This window comes from Saimiri boliviensis, chromosome 10 (genome assembly GCF_048565385.1).
Source record: "Saimiri boliviensis isolate mSaiBol1 chromosome 10, mSaiBol1.pri, whole genome shotgun sequence".
NCBI lineage: Eukaryota > Metazoa > Chordata > Mammalia > Primates > Cebidae > Saimiri > Saimiri boliviensis.
The window spans coordinates 26,012,304-26,034,886 of NC_133458.1; the positions used below are offsets into that span (position 1 = coordinate 26,012,304).

At 35.1% G+C, this 22,583-nt stretch overlaps 1 protein-coding gene across 7 annotated transcripts in view; it reads right to left on the reverse strand.

Annotated features, from left to right (window-relative positions):
• MKLN1 (muskelin 1) overlaps positions 1–22,583 on the reverse strand; it is a 380,873-nt gene that overhangs the window by 49,348 nt on the left and 308,942 nt on the right. For all 7 annotated transcript variants that reach the window (XM_074379052.1, XM_074379047.1, XM_074379051.1 and 4 more), the window contains 4 exons: positions 20,459–20,571; positions 11,059–11,271; positions 5,448–5,669; positions 1,223–1,352 (listed from right to left, as the gene is read on the reverse strand). In XM_074379052.1, the coding sequence (XP_074235153.1) occupies positions 1,223–1,352; positions 5,448–5,669; positions 11,059–11,271; positions 20,459–20,571 (678 nt within the window). The remainder of the gene's footprint in view (positions 1–1,222; positions 1,353–5,447; positions 5,670–11,058; positions 11,272–20,458; positions 20,572–22,583) is intronic.

The following is a 22,583-nucleotide window of genomic DNA, read 5'->3' on the forward strand; positions in this document are numbered from 1 at the left end:
TTTTTGCTTAAACTGCCTGTAGTTGTAATGATTAAGGAAATACCACTCACTATAAAGCCAAGAAATTTACTGTGATAATGTCTCCTTTCTTATAAAAAGTTTCGCTTTTCCTGTTGTGTCCCTATCCTTCATTTTTTACATTAGATGCTATTTACTCATCAACAGATTTTTCTTCCCAATGCTTAAACATATCTGTTGAGTCTACTTTTATCTGGAAACCTCCTTTTTGTAGAGACAGTGTCTTGCTTTGTTGCTGAGGCTGGTCTTAACTCCTGGACTCAAGTAATCCTCCCATGTCACTCTCTGGACTAGCTAGAATTACAGGCATACATGACTGTGCCCTGCCTATCTTTAGTTTTGTCTGTTTGTTTATAAACAAGTTTTTCTTCTTAAATGTGAACACTTATTTTAATTAAAAAAATCTTTTTGTTGTTTTTGTTTTAGAGGAAGCTAGCATTAATAAAATATCCAGAAACAATGTCTGTGAAACAGGTGTTTTTATCCACATTTTGCAAAAGAGTTAACAATAAAAATACCAATTTATAAGTAGCAGCTAAAAAGAAAAGCAAGCTGATCTAATTTCTCACCCTATTGTTCAAATTGGCATTTAAACTATTGTGCCTTAATCAAAGCCACTCTTTTGTGTACAATAATCACAGGCAAAGCAACTACTATGCAAGGTAACTATAAATGATCAAAATAGGACACTTTTGAAAACGAATGGAGCACTATTAATAATTATGCCAGGACAATATGCATAATCTAAGCAAACCAGCCATTATATTACTAATAACCTCTTAGATGCTGAGCTTTTAAACTTACAAAGTATTACCTATCCCATGAAGTTCCCCCTTCAAACACCCCACTACTACGCTAGTGGCCAATATAAAGATCACCACGGTGAAAACAGAAGATGAAAAAAATTAGCAAACGTAGAATAAAAAATTTTTAAGATATTGATGTTTGCAACCCACCTTCAACAAGAACACACACAAACAATTCATTTAGAAATTCACATACTTTCTGCTCAATGGAAACAGTAATTCACATATTTAAAAATAGAACTGAATACACTGGTAGAGTTTTCTTTCTCTCACTCAGAATTACTCAATTGAAGAAACAAAGAAAGGGTGAAAAATTATTAGAAAGAAAAGAGAATAAACTGTAGTTTTCTACCTGAAGTAGTTAAGACATGAGAGAAGAAATCACTAAATGCCCTTACCCATCCCAGAGTCTTTCTTGGTGCCATCTGATATTATGTCTACATGATCAGAGTCCACATCATAACTAAAGAAATCATTCAAATAGGTCTTTGATCGCTGGCCACCAAATACATACAAGCAACGATTTTTCTGAAAAAGAAGAAAAAAAAGAAGAAAGGAGAAAGTTGTCACTTCCATGAAGAACACGGAATGATCCTCTAAAAACTGAAACCTCTACAAAGGTAATTTTACAACAGATCCCAAAGGAGTACTACACTGGAATATAAGGGAAAGAGGAAGCTCTCTATACATTGCTAAAAGGTAATCTCTAGGGCATCCTGTTAAAGAAGAAAAGCAAGGTGCAGAAAGATATGTAGGTTGCTGCTTCCTTTGTGTAGGAATGGAGAAGAAGGAGTATCTGCGCATGAGCCAAAGAGAGAGGGAGAGAGGGAAAGAGAAATAGAAAGGGGGAAAGGCAAGAGAGAGAGAGCATGCAAGCGAGAGCGAGAGAAGAGATTGCTTCTTTTTTCCAAAAACAAAGGAAGGATAAACCAAAACCTAATAAAAGCCAGTTACCTATAGTGGCAGGAATAGAGCAGGAAGAAGAGGATAAAAACCAAACTTCTCCAAAAATATCTGACACATGGTTTTGACTTTATAACCATGTATATATTTTTATTTAATTAGAAGAAAAATTAACTCAAAAGGAAAAAAAAACCTAAAATTTTTGGGGAAAAAAACAACAAACCAACATCTCTGTATATAAAGATATAATCACACAGAGAAGCAGTATTTCTAGAGATTTTAATACATACTTTTTGACTACCTATCACTAGAAGTCTAAATCCTAAACAGAAAAATAATCAGAAACCAATGTAAAACAGCACTCAGTGATTCTGTTACTAAATCTTTGTTTTGAGCTTTGTTACTGTGAAAGCTATTATAGACAGACAAAGCAATTAATGTTATGACACAGGATTTTAACCTTAAAAGACAGAAAAATAGGCCCAGCGTGGTGGCTCGCACCTGTAATCCTAGCATTTGGGCAGGCCAAGGTGGAAGGACTGCTTGAAACCAGCCTGGGCAACATAGCAAGGTCCTGTCTCTACTACTACTACTACTACTGCTACTGCTGCTGCTGTTGCTCCTGCTGCTGCTGCTACTATTACTACTACTACTAATATAAATCCAGGTGTAGTGGTACACACCTACAGTTCTAACTACTTGGGAGGCTAAGGTGGGAGGATCATTTGAGCCCAGAAATTCGAGGCTATAGTGAGCTATGACCTGCACTCCAGATGAGGTGGCAGAGCAAGACCCTGTCTCTAAAAAAAGAAAAAATATAAAGTAACAAAATAGAAGACATTAAGATAAAAAATATTTTATTTGAATGAGACATATCAGTATGAACTCACGATTTAATTTTTCTCTTACAAAAAAATACATAAGTATCTTTCTATCTATCTAGCCAAAAAGAACTATCTGAGTATCAAGAAAGTAGCCGGGTGTGGTGGCTCATACCTGTAATTCCAACACTTTAAAAGGTCAAGGCAGGCAGATCACCTGAGGTCAAGAGTTCAAGACCAGCCTGACAAACATGGTGAAACCCCCATCTCTACTAAATACAAAAATTTAGCTGGGCATGGTGGCACATGCCTGTAATCCCAGCTACTTGGGAAGCTGAGGCAGGAGAATTGCTTGAACCCAGGAGGCAAAGGTTGCAGTGAGCCAAGATTGGGCCACTGCACTCCAGCCTGGGCAACAAGAATGAAACTCCGTCCCAAAATAAAAAAAGAAGAAGATGGCATTGGATAGAAATACATCAAATATGAAAAATTCTTAATAAAATTTTTGTACACATATCATGGTTAACTTTGGAGCCTCAAAGTTAACTCATTCATATGAAAATCAATAAAGGAAAACAATGAGACATTTATACTGCCTATTCAGTATGCTTTACATTTCAGGTTAACCAAAAAGTTAAAGAGAGGAATTTTTTTTTCCTTTTGTAATAGGAGAATCACACACTAAACAAATGCAGAGGAAATGACATCAATAGAAAAACCACCATCTTATACATCCTAACAAAATTTAGGCAGTGAATGGTTATAAAAAACCATTAGGTAAAAGTTTGAAAGAAAACTCTGTAATTGATCAGTCAGGCTAATAACATCCAGACCTATTAACATCATCAAAAGTATGACAACCAATCATTAAATGCCTCTTTATATTTTACAATGAGAGTGTCTATGAAGTGTTCTTGCCCATTTCCCCTGGCCCGCCCCTGCCCCCGCCCCCACCCCCACACACCCCCCAAAAAAAACACACCCCCCCCCAAAAAAAAAAAAAAAGAATCTAAAATCAAGCCTCCAGGTACAATGACCAGTTTTTAGGAAATATGAAAAAGGAACACATTAAATGACACTATGAAGAAAAAAATCAAAATCAAAACTGGAAATCTAGGAGATTCTAGAGCACAAATGTCTCAGTGGGTTGTATATTGGGGGGTAGGGAATAGGAGGAAAGAGTACTATTAAGGATTTAAAATGTAAGAGACATAACAACCAGATGCAAAACACCTTTTTTGAATCTTGACTTAAACCAACGAAGAAAAGGTATTTTTCAGTATATTAGAAAAAAATACAGATAGAATATTAAACGGTATTTAAGAAACTGCTTTTATTTTGGTTGATAATGATATTACAATTATGTTTCCTTTTTCTTTCTTTTCTTCTTAAGAGGCTTGCTATATTGCCCAGGCTACAGCACAGTGGCTATCACAGGGGTGATTCCACTATTGATCAGCATGGGAGTTTTGACCTGCTCTGTTTCTGACCTAGCCAGTTCACCCCTACTTAAGTGACTTGGTGGTCCCTCGCTCCTGGGAGATAACCACACTGATGCCAAATTTAGTGTGGACAACTGATCAGCACAGTGCAATGCGGCCCAGAAATGGGCTCCAGCAATCCTCAGCTTCCTGAGTAGCTGAGACTGCAGGTGTGCACCAGCATACCCAACTGCAACTATGTTTTTTAAAAGTCCTTATCTGTTAGACTTACACATTATATAGTCTAACAGTAGTATTTACAAGCATAATGATACAGTATTTGTGATAAGCAGTATTTACAAGTATAATAATACAGTATTTGGGATATGCTTTAAAACACTACAGCATGTGCTATAACAAGATGTTGTAGAAAAGGAATAAATATTTAAAAAATACTCCAGCACAGTAAAATTTAAGAATAAACTTAAAAATCAAAGGATCAAGAAAGTGAATGAAATTAAAGTGGAGTAGCTGTATGAAAAATGAACAGATTACTGATAACTGTTGAAACTAACAAATAAGTACACAGAAAGTATTTAATCCCCTCTACTTTGTAGAGAAAAACATGCTTAAAATACATGTTAAAGAACATGTATAAAATATTCCATATTGTTTTAAAGCTGTGTTCATAGAAAGAAGACCGAGATTTCATTAAAACATTTGAAAAGGTTAAAAACAGTCTGTACTGTATGTTGGGTTTTGCTGATTAATTAATTAATTTATTTCTATTATTATCGAGACAGAATCTCGCTCTGCCACCCAGGCTGGAGTGCAGTGCCATGATCTTGGCTTACTGCTACCGCCTTTGCCTCCCAGGTCCAAGCGATTCTCCCACCACAGCCTCCAGAGTAGCTGGAATTACAGGCAGGTCACCACGCCAGGCTAATTTTTGTATTTTTACTAGAGACGGGCTTTTGCCATGTTGGCCAGGCTGGTCTTGAACTTCTGGCCTCAGATGATCCACCGCACCTGACCATTGCTGATACATTTAAATTCTAATGTTATAAAATCAAATCTTAAATTATTTGTTCTTCATGGAGAATAGCAGAGGAGAAAATAAGAGAGAAAGAAATTGTCTCAGAAAGAACTGTAAGAGAATAACTGTAAGAGAAGTTAGTAAATGGAAAGGTTTAAGAAAGGAACATAGCTACAAAATCTATATAAGCTGTGAAATTAATTAGTCATAAGATTGCCCAGATTGGTAGTCGGGTAATAACTATTTGGAAATTACCAGGTTGAAGAGTCTCATAGCAAACACTTCACTGTTAGAGAAGTTTTGTCTTTCTCTGTCATTGCTACACTAATCATTTATTCCTAAGGAAAAGTTTTTAATCTCTTGAATTAGATTTCACCACTTCTTTTCCTGTCTAGATAGACACAACAAAATAACATTTATGCAATATACGGAATATTCTTACTGAGTGGAATAGCATGCAGTGTCCTATTCGAGACTGGATGTCCTCAGGCCCAGCATTACAGGAGTCCTCTCGAAGAAGTTTCCAGGTTTGACATTGACAGTTGAAAGCAAATAAGCCACTGAATTGTGGTTCACTGGCTCTGCTGTCATCTACGCTGCCATTACAAGTCAAAATTCTACCACCAAAAGTGTAGATCATATGTTTTTCTGAGTCCATACACATCTATCAGAAGAAGGCAACAGATTGAATAGGTTTAGTTTGTTCCTGTCATATGTGCTAAAACAAGGCCAACATGTGTAGTTTTACATTCTCAAAAAAACCCTAAACTTTGCTCCTAATGACACTAAATACCACCCCTGATTATCGTAGGCAAGTTTCTAAATACTTTTTCAAGTTGCCATTTTTCCCAGTGACAGTAAAAACATGTTGGGATAAAGAGCTTTCTGCTTTCCTGAAATTGTATAATTTTAATTAAAATCAAATTGATTTATATGTAAGAGTGAATACTTATCATATTCTGGGTGGATAGTGATCACATCCTCCTTATAAAAATTCCCTTCTTTAATTCAGGCAAGCATCCTATTAATATTGCTACTATTTATTAAGAGATGCAAATAAGAGTGGTACAGCTAAATTCACCTCTCTGCATTTATTTTTATAAAACCCTTCAAATTACATTACAAAACAGTAAAACAAACAAAAAGGCATTTACAACAATCAAGTCTCCAGAATGACTTTTACAGTGTGAAGAACTCTGTCTCCTTTTAACATAGCACTATAAATTTTCTTTCAATTAAGCTATATACTTCATGTTTAAAAGTTAAGCTTTATTCTTCTATTAACTCAAGATTATAGCTTTTCATAAAAATGTATGAGAAAACAGCCATTTGTCACAAGACAATAAGAATCAAATTCTGTTTCAAATAATACATAAATCCAAGTTGGGAATTAGATGTTGAACATAAGTGGCATTTATATTAAAGAATAAACTGTGTACATAAAATATCTATGTTTTGCTAAAAAAAAAAAACCAAAACCTAACAATATTTCATGTTTAATTCTCCTATAAATTACTTCTATTTATCAATTTTTGTACTTTTAAATAAAGGCTATTTTCATAATTTTAAAGGTTTAAAAAATTACTATTAAAAAGAAAAGATTCTAACATCTCCTAATTCTTATCTACCACTAAAAAGATCCACCTCATTAGCCATTTCCCGGGTTTCTCAAAGCTTTCCATAAATTAAGATAAAAATTTATTCCCCAAGGTGAAATCTTGGTAAATATGGTTGAAAAACAAAGATCTCTGGCATACCACAGAAAGTATTCCTATTTTTTAAATGATCATATAGTTAAAATCAGCATGCTGCTGAAGACAAATCAATTTGGTCCCATCCAACTACTGCCTCTGTTGACGGCTCCACTGGAGCTAGGTCACATTACCCTTCTGAAGTACTTCAGACTCAATCACTCCAAATATCTGGGAACTATGCTGAAAATCTTGAGGGACTCACATTAAATGAGCCTATTTCCATTTTTCATTAACTTACATGCTAATGGCCAATCTCTGTTACCAACCCCCACCTTTCTACTTCATATGGCTACAAAGAGAGTTTCTTTCTTTTTGAGGATATTGAAGCTTAATTTTGATGTGACTTATTCTCATTTGTTTGCAGGGCTGAAGTATAAACATCTTTATCTTGGTATTTCTTCCTAGCACACCAGTCTACACCAAAAAACCTTTTAATATTTGATTTCTACTCTTTTGATTTGTTTTGTCATTTTTTAATCTCTGAAAAAATCTGAAAAGTTGGAAACTTATTAAACTCTGTGTGATAATATATTTTCTATCAAAGACTCCAAAAAATCTTTAAAGCCAGAAGTTGAAATACTATTCATTTATTGTGCCAGGTTAGATATTTAATTTTTAAAATCAAATAAATAGTGAATAACCACTTATTTTCCTGGGAAAAAAATATTTTTTGAACCTGAAAATGACTTTATTTTACCCTACCACAGGAATACGAGATTGGTAAGGGGTTGGCTGGGTTCAAAATAATCTCCTCGCAAAATGTGAAAATACTGCTATAAAGCCTTCTAAGTATTCACTGTTGTCCAACCTACCACCCTCCCTTCTACAAACCTCCAAAAATGCCTCATAACTCAGTGAGAATGTCAATGAGTTGAGATCTTCAATTCTTCAACTCAAGTTTTTCCTGATACTTCTTGGCTAGCTCACTTTCCATTTTCTAGTAATTTCCACAAAAAGTGATTACACTTGAAGAACAGTTTGGCTAGATATAAAATTCTTGGCTCACACTGTCTTTTCTTGAATGTCTTCTAGATGTTGCTCTATTATCTCCTGGCATTGAAAACAGATATAGAGAAATCTGATACTAGTCACATTTTAGTTCTCTTATAGGTGGCTTAATCATTTTGTCTACTTGCTATAAAATGATCTCTTATCTTTTATAGTCAATGTTATTAATATATGTCTTAGAGTATTTGGGTCAATTTTTCCTGAATCCAATATGCCCATTTGATATGTGAAGTAAAATCTTTCCTCAGAAAAATGTTCTTGAATTCAACTGATAAATTATTTGTTTTGTTCCATTGTTTTGGTTTTCTTTTTTAAAGTCTCCAATTATATATATGTTGGCTCTCCTCTACCTATCTTCCCTGGTTAATCATTTTTACCTCTTTGTTTTCTTTTATCTTATTCCTATGGTATAGAATCATTATCTATTCTTTTTAATGCTCTATGTAGGTAAGTTTTCATTTCTAAAAGTGGCAATATACTGGGATATAACTTTCATTTACTTTTGTTTAAAGGAAATACTGTTATTTTTCTTTTTATTGTCTTTCTTTAGAATCTCTCTCTAAAGCTTTGTTATTTATTGCTTTTTAGTTTTTCATATGTAATTCAGTTGAATTTCCCTGGAGCACATAACTTTACAGAGGATTTCTTTGGAAGGTGGATATTCTTGCTGAAGAACTCCTTCCTCTGTTGCTACTGAATTGAATGGGTCCTTCAAAATACAGCACTTCGTTGAAGCCATACCTTCTCTAATTCTACGAATCTCAACTGGCTTACAGGGTTGTTCTCAAGCTTTGAGTTCCCCCAGTTTTTTACTGGCCATTGCAAAAGGAGCCATCATTCCCACTTGTCACTGTGTTTCCTTCACTTTTATAAAATAGTGCTTTCTGACATATATCACCTCTGGATCTTTCTGGGTACTTTATATGCGTTAATTCACCAACTCTTCCAGTGGTTGCCCTGGGTAAAATCCGTGACCTGTCCCTGACACTTCTCACTATGATGTACAACTGCTAGGCTCCCTCTGCATTCCCAGGTCTCCCAATTATACTGCTGCGGGCTTCAACAAAAGTTCTGGGTATTTCCATTGTTTTTGGCTAAACTTACAAGGTATTGGGAATTGTAGGTTTACTGTGGCTCTTGGTTTAGCTGAGAGAGAAAGAGAAAGAGAAGGAGAGAGAGAGAGAGAGAGAGAGAGAGAGAGAGAGAGAGAGAGTGTGTGTGTGTGTGTGTGCGCGCGTGTAACTCTTTTTGCTTATCACTGTTCCTGAAAAACCACACAAAGCAACATCAAGGAAAGCCTGATAACTAAACTGCCACTATGTTCTTAAGAAATCCAGTCTTTAAATTGTATTTCTTAAATATGTTAAAATTAAAAATGGCAAATAGCTTTTAAGCCTGCCTTTATCTTACAGCTTTCTCATATTTTTATTAAATTTGTACATTATGTGTTAAATCCTAATTGTCATAAACACCGCAAGTTATTTTTGGAGTGTTATAAACACTACAAGTTCTAACTTATAGCTTTATTTGCATGAAACAGAATAGCAAATGCAGAAGTACACAGATTCCTTGCTCACTGTTACAGCGCTAGTTGTTGTCTGAATTAGTACTGAAATCCTTGTTTCTTAACCCCCAGCGTTCTGCTATACCATCTAATCAGTTAAAAACCATGCATTATTTAACAGCACCCAGCTTCCAAGAAACATCCTATTTTATAAAAGTCAAGAGAAACAAAGGCCACACACAAGAACTCTCTATGTATTACTCCTAAACTATTCTTTTTTCAACCTGTAAAAAAAAAAAAAAAAGACATCAGCGTCTTTTGTAAAAGAAATACACATAACCATCTGGGAACAAGAGAATAAACTGTTCCCTAATGATATTAACTGCTGATGTTTTTAAAAAATCAGAACCAGCCTAACTTTTTCTTGGCATGCTTATTTTACACATGAACAGCATTGAGGCTGTCAGCAAGGATGTGCACGGCTCTGTGGAGCTCAGTTAATTAGAGCAAACAGAAGTTCCAAATTCAAGCTGGGGAGTATTCTGAAGACTACTGCTATTGATTTTCTACCTACCACTTAACTTGATAGGCATAACTCACTCTTCTTCTCCTTATCATTCTCCTATAACAATTACATATTAATATAAATATGGCAATAGGATAGTTCAAAAGCAAAGAATTAACAAAAATCTATAAAGGCACAATAAATAAATACCCTGGGTTCTAACTCCTAGATAAGATTTTAGGTCTCACCTAGGTTTTGTCGTAATTGTAGCAACACCTCCCATTTCCCAAATACTAGATAATTTATGTTCATCAATACAGAATTATAGGTTTTTAAAGTCTTACTCTCTTCAATATACCAAAAAAACTTTGGACATGGGTTGAGCCAGATAAAAACTTGCTTATAGAATTCAAAAATGATTACTGTCTTTTTGACCTACATTGAATTTGTATGGATTAAGTATTCAAAGACAGATAACAATGACAATGATGGGGCTAATGGGAGTTACATGCATATTAATATTAAAATAGCTTCCAATGACGTTATGTTCAGTCTTCTAGTCTACAATATTATTGTATAATTTCTATTGGTCCTGAGTGTAATCTAATACAGGCATCCCCAAACATTTACACAGGGGGCCAGTTCACTGTCCCTCAGAGACCGTTGGAGGGCCGCCATATACTGTGTTCCTCTCACTAACCACCAACGAAAGAGGTGCCCCTTCCTGAAGTGCGGCGGGCGGGCGGCCGGATAAATGGCCTCAGGGGGCCACATGCGGCCCGCGGGGCCTTAGTTTGGGGACGCCTGATCTAGTATGTCAAATTCCTCTTCAGGTTTATAAAATTTTGTGATTATAAACAAAACAAAATAAATTTCACTCTAACTGGAAAAAAAGTTCTAGATTTCATCCAGTTCATTATAAAGTGATTTTCCATTTCTTCTAAGACTGTAGAAGAAATATAATTAAAAGGTTAAGTTGTTATGATTTATGCATATTTATTATAAAACTAAATTTGCTTTTCTTAATATTGCTCCATCTACTGTCTTAAATTTCTAATCAACAATTTATGTCCTGAGATCTTCATATTTTACCCTGCAACAAATAAGAGAAAAAACGTAAAGAATAACTTTATACCTACTCAAATAGTAATTACTATCTGTCATAGGTATTTGTCATGGAAAGCACTATTAGACAACTCAGTGTAACATCTAACATAAACTCTAATTCCAAGAATCACTAAGCACTGATTAACTCCACCATATATTTAACTGTGCATCAAACCTGATGATCAAACACCAATTTCGGCCCTCCGTCAGCAGCAGTATCCTCACTTAGTAACATCCAAGTGTTTGTATCAATGTCATAACGATAGAAATCACTTTTCAGAGATTTGCTGTTCCTCACAGAGGAATCCAAATAACGCCCCAATGTGTAGATTTGCCTCCGTTGAATGTCAATGCACATTTTATGACATGATCTGGCGCTAGGACCATTCTGTAGAGAGAGAGAGCTAAATAAATAAAAGCACACACAAAAAATCAAGGAACAAATAGACAATAAAATTAAATGCCCTTTTTTATTACCTTTCATTAAAAGGTTTCTCAGAAACTCACATCTTGTCAACTAATGAGTCCAACACTAGGCTTAACTCTCTAAAGAAAAGCAAAAGCAGTAAACAGCAGGAGACATAAATCTTACCTTAGAAATGCTTAAAATCTACCAGGAAATATGAGATGAACTACACTGCACCTTATGGCACTCTGTTTATAACATCTATATGACTTATACCATATACTCCACTGCATTTTAGTCATTTGTGCACAGAGTTCAATTCTCCATTACATGTCAATCTACTTTAAGACATGTTTGGTCTTTAAGTACATTTCTGTATTTCTCATCAGAATTTAGCACAAAAGAGGTACTCCAAGAATATTTAGAATCAGTGAATTTCAAAATTAGAAGAAACATCAGTAAAATCTCTAGTTTAGTTTTCTTCTTTTAAAGAGAAGAAAATATAAGCCTAGCAAGGAAATATAAGACCAGGATGATACCTTTAATAAGCTAGTGACAGAAACTAAATAAGAATCCAAGTCTTTTGACTTCTTCATCCATCCTTTACATTATAAAATTAATTTTCCTGACTGAATAAATAGCACAGCTACAGTAAATAAATAGGAAATAATATTAAGAACAGCAAATTAATCAACAAATTAATTAGTTGATAGTACTTGTATCACAGGACCCAACAAAACATAAAAAGCATTGTAGTGTAGTCAAAAGAGTTCACAGGGAACAAAGAACTTCAACTGCACAGGGTTTGATTAGTTGAAAGGTGGAAAGGAAACTAATGTTTGTTAAACAACTCCCAAGTTTTGTTTATACTATTATTCTGTTGTATGTGTTTCATCTAATCCTTACAACAACCACATAAGGAAATATTATCACCAATTCACAGAGTCAATCGTCACAAAACCAGGAAGTAAGATAGCAAATCTATGCCTTTGTGTACCAGAGTCAAAAAGGGCTCTTTCACAATTTCAGATTATTTTTTTCTCGAAGAGAAACAAAGGCAAAAATATACTTGTTAATACAGTGCATGCAGTTATGACTCAGATGAACAGTTCTTGCTGCACATACAACAAAATTGAAGTATAAAGTGATACAGGAAGCCTCTGATGAATGAGCACTGGGAGACTAATTTTTTACAAAGGGAGAGAAAATATAAATTGCCAGTACCAGAAATGAAAGCAAGAAAGCAAGATTCCCATTATAGACTTCCTAGAAATAGAGACAGAGAGAGATACTGTCCAGATATCCAAGTGGTATATTATATCAAGCACTTAAAGAAAAAATAGTATCATTTTTAGATAAATTTTTTCAGAAAATAGAGGGAAAACGAAAAACTCTACTGTTTATCCACGTTCTTTTCCATTCCTAGATTATTTTATGAGGCCGATATAACACTGAAACCACATGACAATACTACAAACGAGAAGGGAGAGAAGGGGAAGAAGAAGGAAGAAATGGGGAGGAGGCAGAGAAATCACTGACAGGTGGCTACGACCCCTTATGAATATAGACAAAACCAATCTTTAACAAAATATTAGCAAACAGTAGCAACATATGAAAAGAATATTTTATAATAAAAAGGTATTTATCTCAGGAATGTAAAGTTGATTTTACATCTGAAAATCAATCAGGATAATTTGCCACATTAACCAAATAACGAAGAAAAAAACCACAGTTATGTCAACATGTATGTAAAAAGAGCACTTGGTAAAATTCATTATTCATGATAAAAACTCATAGCAAAATAGGAATAGAAAGATTTTCAATCTGATAACAGATGTTAAGAAAATGTAAAATTTATTATTTTTTAATGACATACTGAACACTCTTCCTCAGATATGAAACAAGGCAGGTACGTCTTTTCTCACCAATTATATTTAACACTGCTGTGGAAGTCCATGTCAGTGCAATAAGGTAGGCATTAAAAAATAAAATAAAGTCTGGGCCTGGTGGCTCATGTCTGTAATCCTAGCACTTTCAGAGGTCAAGGCAGGAGGATTCATTGAGTTCAGGAGTTCAAGACCAGCCTGGACAACATACAGAGACCCTATCTTTACACATAATTTAAAAATTAGCTGGGCATGGAGGCACATGCCTGTGGTCCCAGCTACTAGGGATACTGAGGAGGGAGAATTGCTTGAGCCCAGAAGGCTGAGGTTGCAGCAAGCCATGATCACGTCACTGTACTCCAGCATGGGCAACAGAGTGAAACTGTCTCAAACAAACAAACAAACAAATAAATAAAATAAAATTATGATGAAAAAGAGAACAGAAAGGAAGAAGAAAAATGACTGCTTGCTTAAAACACTCTAAGGAATAAAAAAGAAGCTATTAGAAATAAGTAGACTTAACAAAGTGGAATGATAGAAAGGCAATATTAACAAATCAACTGTATTTCTCTATATTACCAGCCAACAAATGGAAAACAAAAAATTTTTAAATACCATTATAATAGCACAAAAAGCAATAATATCGACTTAACTAAAATATCACAAACCTCTTAAATGAAAACTCTTAAGAGTGCTGAGAGATAATGAAGATTAAAATAAATGGAGACTAAACCATGTTAATGGATTAGAAAGATTCAATATCCTTAAAACACCAATTTGCGGCCAGGCACAGGGGCTCATGCCTATAATCCCAGCACTTTAGGAGGCTGAGGTGGGTGGATCACCTGAGGTCAGGAGTCCGAGGCCAGCCTGGCCAACATAGTAAAACCCCATCTCTACTAAAAATACAAAAATTAGCTGGGTGTGGTGGCGGGTGCCTGTAATCCCAGCTACCTGGGAGGCTGAGGCAGGAGACTCACTTGAACCAGAGAGGAGGAGGTTGCAGTGAGCCGAGATTGCGTCACTGCACTCCTGCCTGGGCGACACAGCCAGACTCCATTTCAAAAAAATAAAACCCACCAATTTGCTCCAAATTATTTTTAGATTTATCATATTCCCATCATAATCCCAACAGTTTTAGAAGCTAATGATTCTAAAATTTATATAAAAATGGAAAGGAACTAGAAATGCCAAAAGAATTTGAAAAGGAAGAACAAAGAGGTCTTATATATTACCTGACTTCATGAATTACTATACAGCTACAGTAACCGAGGGAGTGTCATACTGGTTAACAAGAGACCAAAATGGAACACAACAGAATAGAGAGTCCAAAAAGAGACACATACTTACATGATCAATTGATTTTTGGCCAAGATGCCAAAGCAAATCAATGGAGTAAGAAGATAGGGAGTAACCAGAAATCTCGTACATTGCTGGCCAAGTATAAAATGGTACAACCATTTTGGGAAAAGCTTTAAGTTTTATTAATGGATAATAAAAGGGTGAAAGTTTGACGAGTAATGGCATAATTTCATAATCTTGAAATGCCTCTCTACAAATTACTAATTATAAATTAGACAAATCTGGTGGGTATCTCCCTAACCAAGTGACTGAAACTAGTATCAGATAAACTGACGTGACGTGTCTCCTGATATAATATACTGAGGAGATGCCAATGTGATCTATGGGTTACTCCTGCTAAAAATATATCATCTAAATCCAACCTTAAGAAAACATACAAACACAGTTGAGGAATATTCTAAAAAATAACTGCCCTGTATTCTTGAATATAATCAAAGTTAAGAAAGACAAAGACAGGTTAGGGAACTATTCCAGACTAAAGATGACTACAGATGCAAGACACCAAAAAGCAACACATAATCATGGTCTAAATTCTGGGGTGGGGTTGCAGAGTGACAAGGGATGCCTATAAAGAACATTACTGGGGCACTATTGGGATAATTGTCTATATCTGAATAGGAACTGTGAATTAGATTAAAGTGGCAGTTTCAGTGTGGTCTGGGTTCTCCAAGGTACTTCAGGGAGTCTACAATGTCAAAGTTATATATTAACAAAAAAATTTGTCTTTTCAATCTTATTCTCTTATGAGTGTATGTGAACATTTCCAGAGGGCATATGACTTTCTGATATAGCAACTGAATGCAGAAGCATGTGAATCTTGATGTTTTTTATTGAGCCAAACATTAAAGAGATTTAGAAAATTATCTTTAAAAAATGCTACTTGACTTAGCATGGTTGTCTTGGGGAATAGCATCTTTGTAATTGTTTGAGTTGTGAACTGATGCAGTTGCTTTTTAAACAACACACTACATATTTACTTGAAAGAACAACATTATGACAGACATTTTCTCAAAAATGAAGAAAGGAAGAAGCATATCCATCTTGAAGGAAAATCAACAAAATTTGTTGCCAGTATTTTAATGTACGTTTTTAAGCAAAAATTCGAATTACTGAAAACCTACCTGCCACTGTAATCTTGACACTTTCCCAATACTTAAAAGTCTCTATGAGACTGGCGGTGATATTAACAAATGTGGTTTTTGGGATATTGTAGTATAAAATATGCCAATATTTGGAAGATGTACATAATTTAAGGAACCGATATTTTTCAAGTGACCAAGATGTGGGTAAAAATACATTCATGGATAAAAGATCCAAGGAACAAAATAGATCAGTGAATTTTAACATAACAGAATGCCAAAAGTTAGCTGGTATGGTTTCAGAGTCTATATTGCAACTATCATTAATAAACAACCACTTGTCAATTTGGGATATGGAACCAAAAAAGAACATATGCAAGTATCTGAAAAGGCTATTAAAATACTACTTTCTTCCAAAATCACAACTATATGAGGTCCAACTCTCTTCATGTATTTGAAGTGTAAAACACGTTTTAAGACAGTAAATGCAGAAGCAGATGAGAATATAGCTGCCTTAGCTAGACATTAAAGAGATTTATAAAAATGGAAAACAATACCACATTTCTCACTATAATTTTTAGAAAGTTATTTTTAATTAAATGTTTTATGTCCACCTGTAATAGTTTTATTATTTAAAATTGATAAAAATACTTAAATTACTCAGTTTTAATTTCTATTAACAGTCATTTCAGTAGATATAACCTAAATAAGCTAAGAACACCAATGGGTTTTTGTTTAAAGGTCTAAAGAGACCCTGAGTCAATGAAATTTGAGAAGCTCTATTATAAGTAAAATCCAACAAGGGCTATGTCTAATTCCTTTAAACTCTACAATTCCATGAATCCTCAAGAAAATTCAAACATGATTTAAAAAATAAACAAAAGTAAAGAACATTTTCCCACCCTCCCTTTATCAAAAAAATATAATCCAGCCTTTTCCAAGATACCTCTTGCTGTAAATTTTATTTTCATTAATAATCACAGCTTACATCTGCATCATAAAATATTGGATTTTTATAGTTAATCTTAAAAAAGAATCTAGGAACTGGACTGAAGCTAATAAAAATGGCCTTCATTAGCTACTTCAAAAAACAATAGATTTGTTTTGAATCTATAAAAACTTACTTGCTTATGTACGTGAACATTTAAAATAATTATTCTCTTTTTTAAAAAATTTATTATTTATTTTTTGAGATAGGATCTTGTTCCGTCACTCAGGCTGCAGTGCAGCTCTTCTATCACGGCTCGCTGTAGGTTCAACCTCCCAGGCCCAAGCAATCCTCCTGCCTCAACCTCCCAAGTAGCTGGAACCACAGGTGCATGCCATTATGCCCAGCTAATTTTTTCATTTTTGTAGAGAGAAGGTCTCCCTATATTGTTTAGGCTGGTCTCAAACTCCTGGTCTTACGTGATCATCCTGCCTTGACCTCCAGAAATGCTGGGATTACAGACATGAGCTACCATGCCTGGCCTAAAATAATCATTCTCTTTAAAAGCACAGCTATTCTCTTATCTTTCAATCTCCTAAATGTGTTATTAGCTATATATTTCAGTTAATTAAAGTGAATTAAATTAAGTTTGCTTTTTAATTGTTTATCATGCTTCTAAAATACATACTCTGGGGTCTCATCAAATAATAACTTGCACTCACTGGTATAGAAAATTAGATATATGAGCTACTAACTACTCAATTTTGAAAGAAATGAGCATTTATGCTAGAGTCACATATTATCATTCAATTCATGGGAAGATCAAAAAAAGGTTTTTATGAGTCTATTAATTAACTATAATAAATCTGAACTCCAGTACTGAATCACCACTTTACTTATCTCCTCAGACTTCAAAGTAACAGTAAAGTATCTGTATAAAAATATACAGATTATTCTCATCAAAATAATCTGTATATTTTTCTAGCATGAGTTTTAAAATACTTATCACATTACAAATATTATTTACAACATATGTACATGGCATAAAAAATAACAGAATGAAGTTATCTATCCATACCCAGCTTTAGAAGAGTAACATTTAATATTACCTTTAAACCCCCTACCCTCTCTAGATTTTATATTTATCATTCTCCTTTCTCTAGTATTAATTTCTCATTTAACTTACTGCACCTACTTACTCACTAAAGAGTAAGAATGTGTCACATCCTTAAAATACATACATTTTAAAGAATATGATTCATGCCTTTAAGGAATTCCGATAGGAAAACATGAATATAAATCAATCATTATAGTAAGCCACTCAAGTATTAAAAGGGGTTAAGTAAGTGCGTCAAAGAAAGCTTTTAATTCTGGTTGGAGAGGTTAAGAAAGGCTTCACAGAGAAAGGGAAGTCTGAACTGAGTGTTGAAGAATAAGTGGGTATTTACTAGGCAAAGGGAGGAGCGATCCTCTGTTAATTCCAAACAGGGAAAACAACATTGCCAAAGAACACAGGTGAGAAAGTTGAGTAATTCCAGCAACTGTAACTGGCACACAGGAGATGCTGAAAAAGTAACTAGATAGCAAATCTTGATGAGAAATTTGGAGTTTTTACTCTAAGCAAAAGGAACTGCGATAAATAAATTGTTTTATTATTGTTGTTGTTATTTAGAATTTCTTTTACCTATGCCCTTTAATAGTATCCTACACCAATTGACTCCGGACTTGGTTGCATGATTGCTTTTTGCTATCAGGACAAGAAAAAAACTGATGGATTGCTCATGTCTACTTCATCCCCTTTGCAGCTCAGCAGCTGCTGTTAAGAACACACTCTGGTGCTTGAGGAGGCAAGGCTATGCGTTCAAGGCCAGCCTGGGCAACATAGACAGCTCTCTCAACCATTGGAGAAAAAAAGAAAGAATGACTAAGCCAACCTGTAGACTCATGAGCAAATAAATGCTTATTACTATATGCCACTAAAGCTTTGTGAGTGCTTATAATGTAATAAACAGTGTAAAAGATAACTGAAACAAGGGCTGAAACTCACCACAGGGTTTAAGCAGAGGTGTCATAGGATCAAATATGGTATTTGGTGGGGATTTGGTTTTTTGGGTTTGCTTTTGTTTTTGTTTTTTTTTTTTTTTTTGAAAAAGAGTCTCACTCTGTTGCCCAAGCAGGAGAGAAGTGGTGCCATCTCAGCTCACTGCAACCTCTACCTCCTGGATTCAAGGGATTCTCCTGCCTCAGCCTCCCAAGTAGCTGGGATTACAGGCACCTGCTACCACGCCCAGCTAATTTCTGTATTTTTAGTAGAGATGGGGTTTCACCATGTTGATCAGGCTGGTCTCGAACTACTGAGCTCAGGTGATCTGTTGGCCTCGGCCTCCCAGACTGCTGGGATTACAGGCATGAACCACCAGGTCAGGCCTTGTTTTTGTTTATGACAGGGTCTTGCTCTGTCACCCAGGCTGGAGGCAAGAGCACAATAATGGCTCACTGCAATCTCCACTTCCAGTCCTCAGGTAATCCTCCTGACTTGGCCTCCCAAAGTGCTTGGATTTTAGGTGTGAGCCACCACACCCAGCCCAAATATGCTTTTTAAAGACTGTGTTGATGAATGGAGACTAGGTCAGCAATGGAGACACAAAAAGTTTAAGAAACTATAAAGCTGAAAAAACTGCCAAAAGAATGGAGAGGAAAAGACATTTGAAATGTGGTACTGGATGACCTGATGGGTCATGCCAGGCACCTGGAGAACTGTTGCATCTTAGGCACTAATTAGACACATTCACTGAAGAGGAGGGAGGATTTTAGGATGAAACTTAGGCTTAATGCAGGAAGAATTAAAGACGTCATCATGCTAGATTTATAATATTTTAGTAGAAAAAAGTTAGTTTAAAAAAAAAAGATTTGTCTTCTGTTGTTGAAGACAGAAATAATCATTTCAGAAAACAGTACTTCACTACTGAAAAAGGAAGGCCATTTATACATACTTTACTGGGTTAAGAAAAATAAATCAGAATTTCAATATATTTTTGAAAAAATAAAAACTGCCCAGTGATTAATCCCTGAACGGTTTTTATTAACATAGTTTCACAATAAGCAAGAATCCAGTTACTCAAGATTAAAGACACAGTACCAGATCTTTGGAAATGGCCTTCCTAGATCAACAATCAGTGGCCTTATCAATGAGGCCTTTTTACCCTCTTGAGGCTCCTACTGTTTCGTTATAGTTTATTTTTCACTTATATCCTGAAACAGTTTTAGTGGAGAGTGCAATTAAAATGTTCTATAAAGATCTGAAAAAATAGCAAACCAATTAATATTTGCTCTACTGCAGTAGAAAATCATGCACTTGTTTAATTCAAAGCCATAAACCTAAGCCATCTTATTCACTACAGAAATGCTTTATGTATATATGCATATACACACATGTACATGCATACATAGATACAATTTTAACTAAAAATAATATATATCATTTATGAAAACTGACATATAGACAAATAACGGGCTAAAATAGTGAGACAGTGAGAGGCCCAGAGTGTCAAAAGCACAATATTCCAGAAAAAATAAAAATAAGATGATGTTAAAAATAAGAATAGAGGTGGTAGAGACATGAGCAAAAAGACAGTTACAGAGTTACATTTCTAGGCTTATGCAGTTGAAAAATAAAATGATATAAAAATCCCCATTTCCATCACTCTCTATAAAACAGATTTGGTTGTGTATCAGTAGCTGAAGACCCAGTTAAAGAAGCTGAAATTCAAGACTACTTAAAAAAACTTGTTTATCACAAATTCTATTGCTACTCCTGCTGATAGACATTAGTCAAGAATATAATCACGCTGAAAAAGAAGTGCACATCTACATCCCTACTATAATACAGATGGATGAAAAGTCTGAGAACTTGCCTCTTTTTCAGTGTCTCTAGAGATACATGTCCACTGGTTCTCCTTCACACTGTATGCCCAGAAGTCAGCAAGATCTTGTGTTCCATCCCAGCCACCAAACAAATAAACGGTCTCTATGAAAATCAGAAAAATATGTGTAAAAAAAAAAAAAAGGACAAAATAAGCATAGATACCCATACCTATCCAGCTGTTTCTAAGACCACTTAAGAAGGTACATCCAAATAAATTTTAAAATAAAAATTTTAACCTGGTAACTTTCTCAAATATATAGTAGACTAGTATTTCCTAAGCATGGAAATATGAAAAGGATGCTGCAGAACCACTATTTTGAGAGATTTATAAAAATACAGATAACCAGGAGGCATGTCCCAAGATTCTGATTCCACAGGTCTTCAATGGGTAAAAAAAAAAAAAAAGAGTCTGTATTTGTAAAGTATCCCAGATAAAGCTAATGTGCAGCTAGTTTGAAGTTTCTATGTTAGGTGGTGAAAAGTTTACATTTACCAGTTTCTTAATAATACGGCTACTTTTTATCCACTATGGAATTTTTATATTCAGATTGTAAAAAAAAAACAAAAAAAACCCAGAGAAATATATAGCATAAAAGTATAACATAAGAACACTTAGCTGTTTTTGAAAAAAGGCCTTACTAAAGGTAATTTTTCTCTATTGCTATATCAAAACTGGTTAAAACTAGCTTTAAAATTAGATATATTAAGAATAAAGTGATCCATAGCTTTGGTATTCCTATAAAAACTGAGGGAAATTTTTCCAAATACATTGTGGTATATTTCACTCATCAGAAATTATCCTTTAAGTCATTATAGGTATCTTGAGAATTTGGTTTCTTCTGACTCTGAAATGTCTATTATATTCATGGACTTTATCACTAACAAAACTGATTTCTTGCTTACCGAATAATGAATCTTTACATAAAACATGGTATATCATATCATAAAGCCTTCTTTATTTTTATTGTTTATATATTTATTTAGAGACAGAGTCATTCTCTGTTGCCCAGGATGGAGTGCAGTGGTGCAATCATGGCTCACTGCAGCCTCCTGGATTCAAGCAATCCCCCCGACCCAAGCCTCTCGAGTAGCTGGGACTACAAGCATGTGCCACCATGTCCAGCCAACATTTTTGGAGGATTACAGACAGGTGCTCACTATGTTGCCCAGTCTGGTATTGAACTTCTGGCCTCAAGCAATCCTCCAGCTTCAGCCTCCCAAATGGCTGAGATTACAGGCATGAGCCACCCCCACCCAGCCCCTTCTTTATGCAATAATAATGTATTTCCAGCTCATGCCTGTAATCCCAGCACTTTGGGAGGCCAAGGCGGGTGGATCACGAGGCCAGCTCAAGAGCCGCCTGGCCAACACAGTGAAACCCTGTCTCTACTAAAATACAAAAAATTAGCCAGGCATGGTGGCAGGTACCTGTAATGCCAGCTACTTGGGAGGCTGAGGTAGGAGAATCACTTGAATCAGAAGGAAGGTGGAGGTTGCAGTGAGCCAAGATCGCACCACAGCACACCAGGCTGGGAGAGAGTATGAGACTCCGTCTCAAATAAATAAATAAATAATTATAAATAAATAAAGTGCATTTCCTTCCTTCAAATATTTTCTCCCTTGTAACTGTTTTAAGTTTACCGGTTATATAAGCCCACCAATTATCTTTTAATGTTAAATAAAACACTATGAAACTGTAAAGCCATGTACTCTCTAACACACTTTAGGCCTGTACATAATGGAAGCTGTCACCTAAGTTATATCCCATGCAGGGTTACAATTCAAAGTGTACTTGGACATACTATAACACTATTTAAGAATCTTTTGCCATTCACAGAGTTAGGTTATCTTCTACAAGATTTTTGTCATATTTGCACATAATTTCAAACTCTAAGTACGTTTTTCAAGTGACTTGCCTCTTCTATCCCTCTAATACCTGGGGAAATAAAAAGATGCTTCACTGCTTTCTGGATAAGAACAGGCCACTGGGGCAGGACTGAGTTCTAGTACTAAATGGGTGATCAGTACAGGTCATTTAAACCCCTTGGGTCTTAGCTTTTTCATTTGCAAAACTCTCCGTGTTGTGAAGTCCTTTAGATATGCTACATAAAGCC